General features: G+C 36.5%; 1 protein-coding gene across 1 annotated transcript in view; it reads right to left on the bottom strand.

Annotated features, from left to right (window-relative positions):
* Positions 1 to 15,343, bottom strand: part of CCDC73 (coiled-coil domain containing 73) — an 85,417-nt gene extending 70,074 nt beyond the window's left edge. The window contains exon 1 of the mRNA XM_090262956.1: positions 15,206 to 15,343. Coding sequence (XP_090119082.1) covers positions 15,206 to 15,343 — 138 coding nt within the window. The remainder of the gene's footprint in view (positions 1 to 15,205) is intronic.
* Between the last annotated feature and the right edge of the window lie 1,125 nt (positions 15,344 to 16,468).

The raw sequence follows: 16,468 nt of genomic DNA, 5'->3' as shown, positions 1-16,468 counted from the left end.
AATACTATGTCCAAGTTTATGCTAATAAATTTGACAACTTACAGAAATAGACCAATTCTTCAAAAACCATAAACTACCAAACCTCAACTATGATGATACAGACCCATAGTCATTAACTTAAAAGCTCCAAAAGAAGAGATTTCCAGGCTAGATGGTTTCACTGAAGAATTCTACCAAACATTTCAAGTTAAATTAACACTACTAACACGCAGCCTTGTCCATAAAAATACAAGAGAAAGGAATACAGCGCAGCTCATTTTTTGAGGCCTGTTTACTGTGACATCAAAACCAAAGACAGTACAGAAAAAGAAAGCTAAGACCAATATCTCTGACAAATTTTGACCAAAAATATCCTCGATACCATATTAGAAAATGGAATCCAACAATGTACAAAAAATTATACACCATGACCAAGTAGAATTTATTCCATGTATTCAAGACTGGTTCAAGAGATGATCAAATTCACCATATCGATATGCTAAAGAATAATAATCAGATGATATCAACTGACACAGAAAAGACATTTAACAAAAATCCAAGATTCATTCATCATAAAAACTCTCAGCCAATTAGGAATGGAAGGAATTACCTCAATTTGATAAAGAGCATTTATAAAAACACTACATTTAAAAATAAAAAACTAAATGCTTTTCCTCTAAGGTCAAAGACAGGGACATCTACTCTCACTGTCCTTATTCACATACTACTGGAAGCTCTAACTACTGCAAAAGGCACAGATGGATGCATGAATAGACAGACAGGAAGTGGAAGAGCAAGGGGGTGGGTAGGAAGGAAGAGGGAAAGAGAGAAACAGAAAGAAACAGATCTGATTTAAGAAGTAAACTGTCTCTATTTGTAGGTGACATGATTGTATATATAGGACATCATCAGAAATCTATTTGTTTTAAATCTCCCATAACTAATAAAAAAGCTCAACAAGGTCATGGGACCAAATAAACACAAAAAAACCTCAATCACATTTGTATACACTAACAATAAAATTCAGCAACTGAAATTAAAAGTATAACAACTTATAATCATTCCAGAGAAAATGAAATGAATAGGTACACACTTAAACATATGTACAAGATCTATATGCTGATACACACAGCATGGATGAATTAAAAGCATTATGCTGAGTGAAAGAAGCCTTACCTAAAAGAGTACATATTGTATGATTCCATTTATACGCAATGTTAGAAAAAACAAAACTAATTGAGTACAGAAAATAAAATCAGAACAGTGGTTACCTTGAAGGGGAATGAGGGAACTTTCTGGGTTGATGGAAACATTTTATATCTTGATAAGGGCTTGTATTATACAAGTGAACACATCCATCAAACCTCATTGAATGTACAGTTAAGATTTATGCCTTTTATTGTGTGCAAATTTTACTGTAAAGAAAAAAAGGTGTAAACAAATATTGAACTCAGCTTAATGACCTGCATTCTGAAGTATTTAGGAAGAAATGCACTGATGCTTGGAGTTTTCTCTGAAATCATCAAAAATGAAGAGGAAGGAGTAATAAATAAATGAATAGCTATATGATAAAACAAATACTGTAAAATGTTAATGGTGTATGAGTAGTCACTGTAAAATTCTTCCAGTTCTGCTGTGTGTTTGACAATTTTCATAACAAAACGTTTGGGAGACACCAGAATGGATACTGGCAGATAAAAATATGAAATATTTCTCTTATGACTCTCTTACATGTTCCTTGATTACACACACACAAAAAAACTTAAGCTATGCTATTCAAAGGTAATCCTTCATGAAAGTTATTTCATTTAAAATGCTTTCAGCAGCAAGTAGCAACAAGAACAAAACCCAGCTCACAATGGCTAATGGGAATTATCTCACATGACTAGTCGAAAAGCAGAGTGCTTCTAGGATTAATTTTCAGTGACTCAACAATATCATCAAGGACCATGATTCTGCCCATCTTTATATTTTGCCATTATCCAAGTGATTTTTCCTTAGGTTTTTTACCCCTCGGCTACTTTAATTGCAGGCAATAAGGACATTAGGACATTATCTCATTGGCCATAACATGCCGACTCCTAAACCAGTCATTGGCAGGGCAAGTGACTAGACCCTTATGAGTGGTTAACACCTGTCAGGATTTATCTGACTCACATTAGTGAGAGGTGGATGTTGGTGGAAATCAAGTCTCTGGGTAGGGGCATTTCTTCATGGCCCCTGACCAGGTGTCCTGTGACTCAGATAAGCAAGCTGGACTTGCCAACGCCAGCAGCTGCAAGCTGTTCCAGGCCACTGAGCTATGGTATCCTGAGAACAAAGAGACTTTGCTGAGTACTCAATTACTCCCTTGTCTTATCATCTTGTTTGAAGCTTAGCCTTAAGGACTTATAGTTTTGTTTTGTACTTAAAGTAGTTAATGTTTGAACCCTGGCATCCTGTTTTCTCTTTATGCAATATGGTGTGTATCCTGTAATTGTCACCCTCAGATTTCAATAAAAGGACGGTGCTTGCTCTGCTCAGTGCTGACTTGCCTGAGTGTGCAGCAGCCCCCCATTCATCCACATTCTGCCTGCTGGAATTACCTCAGCGTCTTCAGCCATCTCACATTTAATACAACAGGTGGACCCTAACACACAATCAGGACTCTTACAACATGGAATAGGAAAGGGAAGGTATACCAACAGTAATAAATATCTATAGTCAAAACACATCGAAAATGGAAATAAGTGTATACACATTTGAGGGAAGGTACATACAGGGTGGGAAAAAGTAGGTTTACAGTTGTTCATAGGGAAAACACAATAATTAATAAATAATAATAGAAGAATAAACTTTGTGTTTTGCATACTCACAACTGTAAACCTACCTTTACCCCACCATGTATAACATGCATATCTTGACTTCTGGCCAAGATGGAGGCATAGACAGACATGCTGTATCTCCCCCCACAACTAAGGAGGAATACAACTACCTCAAAACTAGAAACAACCAGAGTTCCAGATAATTAAACTGCATGGAAGTGCAACAAACAAAGATAAAGAAGAAATACTCATCCAGACAGGTAGGAGGGGTGGAGCTGGGGTGGAGAGGATGTGGTGTGGTAGCGGCGGCAGCAGCAGACCAGCAGAAAGCGCAGTCACACGTTTTAAAAAGTCAGGAGGGAGCATTCCCAGCTCCTCACCGGACCTCTACAGCTCATGGTCCCAGCACCGGGGAAAATCAAGCCTCATTGCTTCTGACTGTGCAGACCAGTGGGGGCTGGGGTGGAGGAAGAAACTCCTGGTCTCCGAAGAGTCTGCTTGTTTAAAGGGCCCCCACAGTCTTGGAACGTACGCAGACCCACCCACTCTGGGAACAATGGCCAGGGCAGCAGCTAGAGGGGCGCCAGTCCAGTGCGGAAGTGGGAGAGGTGCTTGGAAAAGGGGCGAGTGCTAGGCAAGTGGCATTGTTCCCTCTCGGACCCCTCCCCCACATACAGTGCCACAACGTGGTGAAACGGGTTGCCTTGTACTGACAAATCCCTAAGGCTCCATCCCTTACAACATAACAGGAGGAACAGCTCTACCTAATACACAGAGAAACAAACACAGGAGCCTGTCAGAATGAGGAGACAGAGAAGTATGGCCCAAAAGGGGGAACGGATCAAGGTTCCAGCAGGAGAACTAAGGGACGAAGAGATAGCCAATCTAACAGATGAGGAGATAGACAACATAACAGATGCAGAATTCAAAACATTGGTGATAAAGATGCCCACAGGCTTGACAGATATGCTTGAGTACAGCAGAGGCATAAGAGAAGTGAAGGGTAGGCTAAGTGAAACGAAGGAAAATCCACACAAAACCAATGGTGAAGGGAAGGAAACCGGAGTTCAAATCAATGATTTGGAACATAAAGAAGAAAAAAACAGTCAACCAGTGCAGAATGAGGAAGCAAGAATTGAAAAAAATAAGGAAAACTTCCCAAATTTTGAGAAGGAGATGGACATACAGGTTCGGGAAGCACAGAGGGTCCAGGGTGAGCTGGACCCAGAGGGGACCACACCAGGACACATCATGATTGAGATGCCAAAGGTTAAAGATAAAGAGAGAGTCCTGGGGGCAGCAAGAGAGAGGCAGAGAGTTGCCTACAGGGCGGTGCCTATAGGACTATCAGCTGATTTCTCAGAGGACACTTTGTAGGCAGGGAGGGACTGGCAAGCTGTATTCTATGTGATGAAAGCAACATCGTCGGCAGCCGTCCGTCTCGAGAGACAATGGTGTAGCTTCTTAAGAGTCTATCTGCACCACCGAGAATGGTTGTGCAGTCCGACTCGGGAGTAACACGGTATCTGCCTCCTCCCGTGTTGAATCGACATCTTGCGATGACACTGAAGCTACAGAGCCTGGGCAGGGTAATATGGAGGGTCTGCTGTTGCCCATGCAGCAGACCCCCCCTCTCTTCGCAGCTGAAGGGTCCAAGGGAAAGACGGAGTCAATACAGCTTGGGTTCAGGTGCGCCGCAGGAGTTGCCGGTGTTGACTACAACGTCAAACCGCCTTAGGGACTCCGGCTCCGGATTTTCTGTCGGGATTTACTCCCTTAGCCTTTTCCCTGAAGAGGTATGCCGCAAGGCAGCGGAGGTTTTTTGGAGTCAGAGTTTTCCTTCTCTGATGTGCCCTGACTGGAAGATCGAACCAGCGACACTTAGCTCGCAGGCCGACGCTCAATCCACTGAGCCAAACCAGCCAGGGCTTGAAAGCAACATACAACCAAGATTACTCTATCCAACAAAGCTATCATTAGGAATGGAAGGGCAGATGAAGTGCTTCCCAGACAAGGTGAAGCTAAAGGGATTCATCATCACCAAGCCATTATTATATGAAATGTCAAAGGGACTTACTTAAAAAAAAGATCAAAACTATGAACACTAAAATGACAGCAAACTCACAACTATCAACAACTGAATCTAAAAAAATAGAAACAAAAACCAAAACATGCATATCTTCCTAAAGGAGAATTGAAAATGTACAAGATAACACTTTCTTCATGTGGACCTGGTTATACACTTCTCTTTTAAGGGCTTGGATGAGATCTGCAATCTTACTATGATTTAAATATTGTTCTAATCACTTTTATGCTTGATTAATTTAATCTTAGGTAAGTACTCTTATCACTATTTTGTACATAAAGAAACTGGATTAGCAAGTGGATAAGTAACTTGCCTAAAGCCACATACTAGGTAAAAAGCAGAGCCAGTATTTGAACCTAAATGATCTGAGTCTTTAACACACATTATATTACCTTTAAAAGACTGAGTTCGCTCTAGCCAGGTTGCTCAGTTGGCTAAAGCATCGTCCCCGTACACCAAAGAGCTGTGAGTTCAATCCTCCCCTCCCCATCAGGGCACAAATCTAGGTTGCAGATTCAGTCCTCAGTTGGGACACATATGGGAGGCACCCAGTCGATGTTTTTCTCTCACATCAATGTTTCTCTCTGTCAGTCTCTCCTTCCCTCACTCCCTCCCTCTCCCTCCTTTCTCCCTCCGTCTCTCCATTCCTCTCTCTCTTAAATCAGTGAAAGTGTCTTTGGGAGAGGTTTTTGTTTTTTTTTTAAACTGAGTTCTGCAGGACTATATGAATTATGGTATATACTCCCTTCCTTCAAAAACATCAGAATTTAATCTTCCTATCCCACAAAAGTTAGAATGCCACCCAAAATCATATTACCTATTTTAGATATACAAGTATATTCTGATTATTTGGTAGAACATTTCAAAAAATAGAAATATTTGTTAGATGGGAAAATAGAATTTTAAGAATTGCTATGAATGTTCTAATATTAATGCTTTTGTATTTCAGAAATCACTGTAAGAGATTAAGTTGACTAATATGAAAACAATAGTTTAAATATAATTAGAAAAGGGATGCTTTAAAGTATAAACTTTTAGGCTATCCCATGCATATTAGAAATATTTATACAGAATACTTTGTAGCTAATCAAACCAAGAAGCTATTTGAAATAGTGAGTAGTATTTTATTACACAACATGAGAAACTGAATTGGGCAATTTCATAGGAGATGCATTATGAGTCTGAAAGAGAATAAAGTACCCAGTTACAGTTTTGGCGGCTTGGACATATGCCTGCTGTACGAACTGTGTTTCTAAATCTATTCAGGGTCAAGAACTGAAGAGGCCTGACCAATACAAAGCCCATCTTGTAAAACTACAGCCTGAAGCAAGCACTTTAAAAAAAGGATGACACTTTCTAAAGGTTATAAAGAGTAAATAAACCATCAAATTACTCCTCTTTTATTGTTTTTATAAAACACTTAAATGCTTATAGTCAGTCCTAAGGCAGATAATAAAAAAATAAACACTTTTAAGGTTTGATATTCCTGGATACTTTATTGGAGTTACAGATGGGATTTTCTTATCAAATTAATTATACTTTTAATATTGACAATTTAATAAGAATTTTTTTAATAAGTTTTGAAAGCTGCTTGAAGAATGCATGGAAGATAAAAATGAAAAGTTCCCTGAGAAAGTAAATAATTTTTAATAGAAAGCATTAAGTGAAATTAAAATCCTAATATAGCAGAAGTATGTTATGTTACCTTTCACCAATGTGGATAACACCCCTTTTATCAACTGTCCATGTAGCGGAAGTACATACATTCTACAAGTCATCATAATTACAGAAGTATGATTCCACTCATAGTGTAATTAATTGTACAGGGTACTGAAATGCTGCTTCACCACACATTATACCATTTGTTACCCTGTTTTGTTTCATGATTTCTTTAGTAAATCATTGCTATTGTAGAATACTCAAATTTCCATTGGCATTTATTTATTGCTAATTAAAAATCCAAGATTTACTTCTATTTAGATATTTAATAAATTTAAAGTGTCCTTTCTCTGAACTTCCATAATATTCCTTCATAATTCTATTATGATCCATAATATATCTTATGTAAGAGTATAGTAGTTAATTTGTATGGTATGCTGTGACTATTAAATTTTAAACTCTTAGGGTAAGACTGAGTAGTTTTTCAAAGGTTATCAAATAAACATATATTTTAAAGTTTGAGGGTTCTGTGGTAGAAGTCTTTCATTCCCACTGTATCGGTGATCTAGCTTAGAAATAAATTTTGTTTAAAAACTTTCAACCCACTTCTAGTATTTAGAATCTAATAGATTTTACATTAAAGTCTTGATTTCTAATTTCTCTTCAATAATTGGAAAAGCTGAGAGTACAGGTTCCATCTTCCTGTACAGCAACAATTTTCTAGAGCTGAATGAAAGAGAAAGGTTGCTGAAGACATAGGCTCTCCAGTTCAACACAATTCCTACCCTATTCATATCACAAGGAAGATAAATTTGTGATCCTTCTGCTATTGTTCATCCCTACTCATCATTCTGTATATCTATCTAATAAGGGAATTGACCAGAAACGGTGTCTAGCTTCTAAACAGCACACATGAATTCAATATAAACTTCTTTGTTGATTCAGATTATCTGTAGGTCATTATTAACTTAAAACATCCTATTTTTTCAAATATTATAATTACCAATGTGGGTCCATAAGGGAAAAGAGTAATGTCCCTCTCTATTTTGTTAATTCCAGCATAGATAAGTAGTGAAATATAGTTTAGCTGAGTAATAAGGTCTCTTTGACTTTATTTTATTGCCTATTATGTTCGCTTCTTTAAAGAAAGGTCACTATCTAACCATTTCAGTGTGGCCCAATTTTATGTTGACTGCATTATTCATTCCAGTTGATTTATTAAATATATTAATAGAAGAGGATGAGACAAGGAATAGAGAGATCAGAGTACTAGTCTTTTAAAATCTCTGAGTTTTAGGTTGGACTAAAGTTATCTCAGGTCATACTTTCACCTCTAAAATTCTACTATTTCATGACCCTGCAAGAAGACCGATCATACAGAACACATATCTAAGATCATATAGAGAAGGAAAGCAAAGAGAAATGATTCTGACAATCACCACTTGCCAATTCTCTAGGGGCTAAGAAAGTGAGGCAGTTCCACCAGCAGTCTTGTGAGGACTGACTTAGTGTTCAGGACCCACAAAAGATGAGGGGTTTTAGAAAATATCCCAGGGTTTTAGTTGGAAGCCCAAAGAGCTATACTCTTGGAGTACAGGGTAGAAATAAACTAGCCCTCACAAAGATGGAAACTGAGCCTCCAATTACCTTAAACTCTGATAGGTAAGATTATCAGCCCATCCTAACTTCCAAAAGCAAAAGTAAATCTCTCTGGGGGTAGATAGCACCCAAAGCCTCAAATTCTCTTTGCAATTTTTCATGCACAGTCAGTCATTCAATCAAAATTCACCCTACAACTCAAATGATAAGGTCAAATAACAAAAAAACCAAGATGAACAAAACAGACACTAGAAATGGATCTACAAGTCCAGATATTAGAGTTTATAGACATATACTTTAAGATATATGAAACTAATATGCTCAAAAGATATATTAAAAAAATGAATTTCAGGAAAGAATTGAAAATTATAAAAGAACCAGAGAGAAATTTTAGAATCAAAAACTAAAAGAACTCAACAGATTGACTTTATGAGCAGACTAGATAAATTGAAGAGGATATTAGTGAACTATAACTACAGAAAAGAATAACCAAATTAAAACATGAACAGAAGAAGGAAAATGCAGGGAGAAAATCAGTAATAATATAGGAGATTTGAACAAGATTGACAAAGTTAACCACATTCATATTCATAAAACACTACATCCAAGAAATACAGAACAGAACACACATTATTTTCAAGTTCATCTATGTTAGAATGTTTACTAAAATTGATTTTATGCTTGACTAGAAAGCAAAGCTCCACAAATACTAAGTGACTGAAATTATATAGAGCATTATCTGATGTAGAAGATGCTAGATATCAATTTTTTAAGTTAACAAAAAATAAAATTCCCAAATATTTGTAAAAGTAGTAATACACTGCAAAATGAAAATTAGAAAATAATTTGAAATGAATGATGATGATAAAATATATGTAAATTAGTGGGATCCAGCTAATGCCATGCTGAGAGGTTCATAGCCTTAAATGCTTTATATTGGAAAAGAAAAAAGTTAAAATTTTAATGAAATATCATATCCAAAAGTTCAAAACAAAAAAATTAAATAAGGAATAAAGATAAACTAACTCAATAAAACAAATAAATAATAGAATCAGAAAAGCCAAAATTCAATTTCTTGACAACACTAACACTTAATAAACCCCCATGATCCAAAATTCCTACTCATTCATAACATCTCTGCATGAGTTACTCCAAATCATATACTGTTTTATTTTCAGTATATATATTCTAAAGATTTTATTTACTTATTTTTAGAGAGAGGGAAAGAAAGGGAGAAAGAAAGGGGAAGAAACATCAATGTGCAAGAGGAACATCGATCGGCTGCCTCTTGTACACCCCCAACCAGGGAGCTGGCCCACAACCCAGACATGTGCCCTGACCAGGGATCAAACTGGTGACCTTTCACTTGTGGGACGATGCACAACCCACTGAGCCACAACTGTCCAGTTTATATAACGGTGCTGATCATACAGTATTGCCTGGCATGCCTAATAATTTATTACTTTTAATTTTTATATAAAACAACCTCAAATGTATAGAAAAGCTGTAAGAACACTACAAAGAAACTCCTCTGTAGTAACCATGGTTAATGACTTGTTATATTTCCCTCCAGAACTATTTTATGTGGCCACATATTTTTTACTTTGATTTTTTTTAACATCTTGCATTTTTCATTTAATAATATCTAGGTAGTCCTCATGTCACACAGTTCCAATACATACAAATTTCAGTTACTTTGGTCTACTTAAACACCTCTAGTTTCCCAAAAACATGGTTCACATTTCAGTTATCATGGTGCATTACTGAGAGTAATTGCACAAATTCCACTGCTAACTCTTCAATCCACAAACTACTACAAAAATAATATACATGCATCATGATCAGTGATCAATCATGTCACTTTTTTGACAGTCTATCAATGACTGGTCACTATGTATCTGTTATTCAGTCTATGCAAAGACAGTGAGCGTGTAAAGGTGTGTTCCTTTCTTGTCTCACAGTGATAAACCCACATAACATTTTACAAAAAAACAGATGATCAAAAAAAGGTAACTGGCCAACAAAGATGAAAATACAGAAAAAGAAAAAAAAGGAGGGAGAGAATAAAATAGGAAGTGAAATTAAAGGAGCTCTCAACGATACCTGATAAAACTGATAATGCAAAGGATAAAATGTGGGAAGGTGATCCAAACCTGAACAAGAGTATTATTAATTTGCAAAGGCAGAGAAATGATGCTCATTCTGTATTGCAAGTTATACAAGAATAAGGCAAGCACTGTTCAAACTACCTTGATAATTCTTTTACAAAGAAATAAAACACTAATTCTCAATGTGCCTAATGTTTTCAATTATGGTGTATGAAATAATTATTTTCATTTTTTTTCCCATTTAGAAGGGAGTATGTAATGTATTCACAACTACTTTTTTTTTTAATTATTTGTTTTGTTTATTTATTTATTTATTTATTTATTTATTTATTTTTTAGAGAGACGGGAAAGAAGAAAGAGAGGGAGAGAAACATCACTGTGTGGTTGCCTCTCACTCACACCCCCAACTGGGGACCTGACATGCAACCTAGTCGTGTACCCTGACTGGGAATTGAACCAGCGACACTTGGTTTGCAGACCGATGCTCAATCCATGAGCCACAGCAGCCAGGACTCACAACTACTTTTAAGTCACAGAACAACTGTGTTTTACCATTGATTATTAAGGTTGTTTTTGTAAGTTTTCAACTTCCAGGGTCATTTTTATGGTCCCATACTACCATTTACCATGTACATCTCTCTAACATTAGTACATATGTGCTTACCTTATTCTTTTAAGAGTTACATAATATTCCACATATCTGATTCAGTCACCTAATTCTGCATATAAGAACACTCCAAAACTTACTGATTTAAAATAATTTATTATATCTCACAATTCTGTACATTGACTGAGCTCAGTTGGGCAGTTCTCCACATGCTACAGATCAGGTTACTCATGCAGATGAATTCGTTTGATAGCTTGGCTGGGGCTGGAATGATCATGATATTCTCTCATTCTAGTGTTTCTCCCTATGTAGTCTTACATCATTAACTAACCTATTCTGAGCTCATGGCATGGCAGCTGGCTTCCTATAGGGTACGTTCCAAGAAAACAAGACATAATGTGCAAGTACTTATCAAGCCTTTGCTTCGATCAGGCTCATGAATGTCCTGTTTATCAAAGCAAGTCACTTGACTAGGGCTAAAATAATGTCTGAGTAATCTACTCAAGGGATTGAATACTGAGAAGTATGTTTTATTGGTAGCAACTAATTTAACAGTATCACTCATTTAATGCCCTTTTTAAAGTTTTTATTTACTTATTTTTAGAGAGAGGGGAAGGGAGGGAGGGAGAGAGGGAGAGAAACATCAATATGTGTTTTGCTTCTTTTTAAATGCTAAGTAAAAATCTCTCTTTATATGTAATTACTGAGAAATATTTAAAATATTCAATGAACATCTGGGAGATCAGGGAAAGCATGAAAGGTAATCAATATTTAATAAACAGTTTCCAAATAAGATCTGTTCTTCTCAGCTGTGTCGTACATGCCTGTACAACATTTTGTACAAAAATGTTCGAAGTAGCTTTATTCATAATAGTCAACAACTGGAAATCAGGTAGGAGCCCATCAATAGGTTAATGAAAAGAACAAACTGTGCTACATTTATACAACAGAATACTACTCAACAACTTAAAAAAAGGACAAACTACTGATATGTTCAATAACATGAAGGTCAAAAATATGCTGAATAAAAGAAAACTTAAAAGAAAAATATGAACTGCTTTCTCTTTTCTATCCTAATGGCTTGGACAGAAAGAGCCCAGAGGCCTGAGAGGGGGGAAACCTAAAATATTTCCCTCAGTCCAAACTAAGTATAATGGGCAAAAGGGTTTTGGACAGGTGAGATGTACCTGGCATACCTTCCTCTAAAGAAGCCCTTCTTTTCCCTAATGTGGGACATTGAAAAATTAATACCTGTCTTTTGTCATCTAGTGGTTACGGATTGAATGATGTCCTTTAACCCTGTTGCCCCCAGAATACAACAAGGATGCCAGCCTGCTAAACCAAGCATGCCGTTGTCCAGAGACAGCCAACCAACCTGGAGTCTACACGATCCTTCCCCTTGTGGGAAGGCCACCCTCCCCTCCACACCCCCACTCTTATTAGGGATTTCTTGACCCAAGGGTAGGTAGGATGACGACCATGTCCAGCTTGAAGCAACTAGAGGAGCTCGAGACCTTCGTCCATTGTCCTTTATAAAATTGTAAAGGGTCTTAAGTCTGAGAGGGAGGGAGGGATTGTTATTTTTTATTGTTAAAATATTTAACTAATTAATTATTTTTAAAAAAAAAGAAGAAGAATATATGAAAGGGTGAGCCATGGGCATGGACTTGGGGAGGGGATTGTCGGGGAGGGGGGGTGCTGGGCGGAGGGGAGCAGAGGGGAAAAGATTGGAACTATTGTAACGATATAATCAATAAAATATACTTAAAAAAAAAAGAAAAATATGACATGATTCCATTTATATGCATTTCTACAACAGAGGTAAACTAATCCATGGTGAAATAAGTAAGAGCAATGGTTGCCTCTGGATGAATAAAGCTGAGGAATAAGTGAGAATAGACATGAAGAAACTTTCTGTCGGTAAAAGTAATGCTCTATATCTTGACAAAGGTTTGGGTTACACAGCTGTATGCATTTGTTAAAACTCATGAAATGGTGCACTTAAGAACTATACATTTCATTGTATTTTATATTAAAAGAAAAATACATAAAGAAATATTGAACTCTGGTTAATGATATACATACTGAAACACACTAATTCTAAACTTACATGGAACTGCATCAAAAAAATAAGACCAAATACAGAAGAATATATATGAGATCAAACATAGAATCTAAGTCGTAGTGTATTAGATTCTCAAGCACTGCTCTAACAAATTACAACAGATTTATTGTCTTAACTCAAATTTAATTGAGTTACAATCCTGGAGTCAAAAGTCTAAAATGTTCTTTATTTTTTTAATCCTCACTCAAGGACATTTTTTCATTGCTTTGAGAGAGAGAGAAACATTGATTGGTTGCTCCCGATACACATGCTGACTGGGGATCAAACCTGCAACCTAGGCATGTGCCTTGACCGGAAATCAAACCCACACCCTTTCAGTGTATAGGACAACATTCCAACCAACTGAGTTACACCAACCAGGGCTAAATGTTCTTACTGAGCTAAAATCAAGGTGTTGGCTGGACCACATACTGTCTGAAGTTTCTAAGGAAGAATTCCTCCCCTCTTCCAGCTTGCAAGTGCATTCTTTTATTCATAACTTCCTTTCTCCAGCTTCAAAGCATAACATCTTCAACTCTCTCTGTGACCACGTCCCCTACTTCTATCATCTTTTTCTCTGATTCTGATAATCCTTCCTTTCTCTTATAAGAACCCTTGTGAATGCACTGGGCCCACTTGAATAATTCAGCATAAACCATCTCAAAATTCATAACTTTGATCACATCTCAGAAGTCCCTTTTGCTGTGTACGGTAACACAGTCAGAGGTTCTAAGGATTAAGATGTAGACATCACTGGGGTGTCACTATTCTGCTTACCATAGTAGGTATATGGTGTTCACTGTGAAATTCTTTTAATTATTATATATTTTTAGAATTTTCCTAATAAAAAATATGGGGGGAAATTAAAATTCTACAATATGGATAAAGTGTTGTCATTAAGGTAAATATGAAAATCAGTTACTATCTTTTTCCAATAAAAGAGAAAAGTTATCCCTTTATAAGAATAAAATTATCTGCCCTGGCTGATGATTGAGTGCTGGCCTTTGAACTAAAAGGTTGCCAGTTCGATTCCCAGTCAGGGCACATGTCTGAGTTGTGGGCCAGGTCCCCGGTTTGGGGCGTTCAAGAGGCAACTGGGCAATGCTTCTCTTGCATATCAGTATTTCTCTCCTTCTCTGCCTCCCTCCCTTTCCCTCTCTCTAAAAACAAATAAATAAAAAATTTTAAAAAGAATAAAGTTCTCCTTTCAATGATGAATGTTATTAAAAGTAGTGTATGCATCTGCATTTGGTTATTTAAATACTGTCCCTGTTGCTACCCTGAGGATTTCTCATAAGATTTTTAAAGGAAGCTTACCTTTCAGTTGGAAATATAAACATATCAAAATATAATGTTTGAAACATATTAAAACAGAATATAAAGTTTTAAAGAGTTAGCTAAATTTGCTTTACTTAGAAAAGATACCGTTTTAAACTAATTTTACAAAAATTGGTTCTTTTTAATGCTTATCCAAATATCCTTTTTTTAGCAGGATTTCTTCTTTGTTAAACAGACTTTTGTTATTTTGCTAATAAGTAGCTTTAGACAGGATGAATATTGTGGTTAATTAAGTTTTCTTATTATGACTACAAATTTCAATATTTTTAAGTCCTAGAACAAGGTTCATATAAGGAAAATGTTTCAAATCTTTTTTTCCTCACTTATAGCTCATTTTCAGGAAGTTGCCAAATTCTATTGATTCCTCTTTCTGTCTCTATTGCTCTATCTTCATACAGAAGTCCTAGTGATATCATCCCTAGATCATCACAATAGTTTGAGTTTCTTTTCTTCTCTTTAAAAATTATCAATTCCAAACTGTCTTAGAGAGTCGACAATATACTCTTTAAATTTATATCCAGAGAGTCTCAGAAATGACATGCTTGTAAGGAGTTTTAAACAATATAGATCTCCCGCTGAAACAAAACATCTTTTACAATTGTATACTAGGTATACCCCTTCTAAAAATCTCAAAGTTATCATTTTAAAACTAAGAATATTTTATTCTTTGAACTCTGAATACTTACTACATACATTTATTTTGTCACTTACTCATATATTGTCTTGTTTCATTACTTAACCATTTCATAGGTACACCCAACTCATAACCTTAACAAAAATGTAATCTCCTGAAGAACAACTTTTTTAACCAGCCATAATGTCTAACTATAGTGCTATCTATGCATTCCAAGGCAATCAATAAGTATTAGCTGATTAATCAAGTATTTAACAATCTGAAAATCTGTTATATTTTTTACTTACCCTTCTCATACGTAATTCTTCTAATGCTTCCAGTAAACTTGTTCTGAAATCTAATAGCTGAATAGGAAGCAATGTCTCTGATGAACTTTGAAGAGCAAATATAGATAATGATGAGTCAGTCTTAAAATCATTCTCCATGTTAACATTTATTTCCTGTAATATAAAAGTTCTGACTGTAAAAAAAAATGTATTTATCTATGTTTTTCAAGTAAAAGTGCAGTTACCATAATCCTCCAGGTTTAACAGTGAATAAGTTTTGTCATTACTCCTATTCTGATCTTGATACACAAAGCACTTAGCAAAAAATGATTGAATTTTGTTTCTCTGTGGATGAGATTTTGTCTGTTACACTAGTACCCTCAAGGACTAGATTTTCTACCCCAAACACTCATTTCCTAATGGCTTGGCCCTTCACTAATTGCTTTACACCAAGGCTGAGAGAAATATTGTGCTTCCTAAACTTTACCTTGATGTAAAGCACTTTGTAAAGATAGTGTAAATACTAATTAATAGCAATGCAATCTTTAAATCCAACAAAGTTGGAAGAGAAGGACTGGGCTAATTGCCTTTTATTAAAAACTAAGACACTTAACTATTGTTTTCAACTCAAAAAATGCACAATTCAGGCAGCAAAAACCTTTTCAACTTGCATTTTAATGATTATCAATCCAAAAGTATTTGCAAAGAAATATACAGGGAGTCCTATCCACCATTCACTTAACCTCACCCAGTCTTAAGATCTTGTATAAGAATAGTACAATATAAAAACTGTGTATCTGACACTGGTACAATCCAAAGGGCTTATAAAATTAAACTTGAAAAACTTAAAAATACTTATTAATTTAAATAAAAATAAGAAGTGGATGGACTTCTGGCCAAGATGGAGGCTTAGACGGATGCGCTAGGTCTCCCTCTACAACTAGAGAGGAATACAACTACTTCAAAACAAAGGATAACTAGAAATTCCAGAAAATAAAACTACACGGAAGCCCAACATATGAAGTTATAAACCAGCGGCGCCCTTTGGGCAGGTAGGACGAGAGAAAGGGGGCGGAGCTGTTTGCGGTCGCACCTGGGACAGCAGCGGGGAGAACAACCCCGGCTGCAGTCGAACCCCCAGCAGCTCGCGACCCCAACGCTGGGGAAAGCAGCCACCACATCGCCTTGAACAGTGAGGCCCAGGGGGGCGGGAGGATGGATCCCGGTCTCCTAGCGGAATAACTGTGTGAATCCATCTTGGACCCCCGCCCCCAAAGAAAGCAC

Source organism: Furipterus horrens, unplaced genomic scaffold (assembly GCF_987537825.1).
Source record: "Furipterus horrens unplaced genomic scaffold, mFurHor1.1.pri manual_scaffold_2, whole genome shotgun sequence".
NCBI classification, from domain to species: Eukaryota; Metazoa; Chordata; class Mammalia; order Chiroptera; family Furipteridae; genus Furipterus; species Furipterus horrens.
Note: the sequence above shows the minus strand (reverse complement) of the source record. Positions and strands in the feature narration are given on the sequence as shown.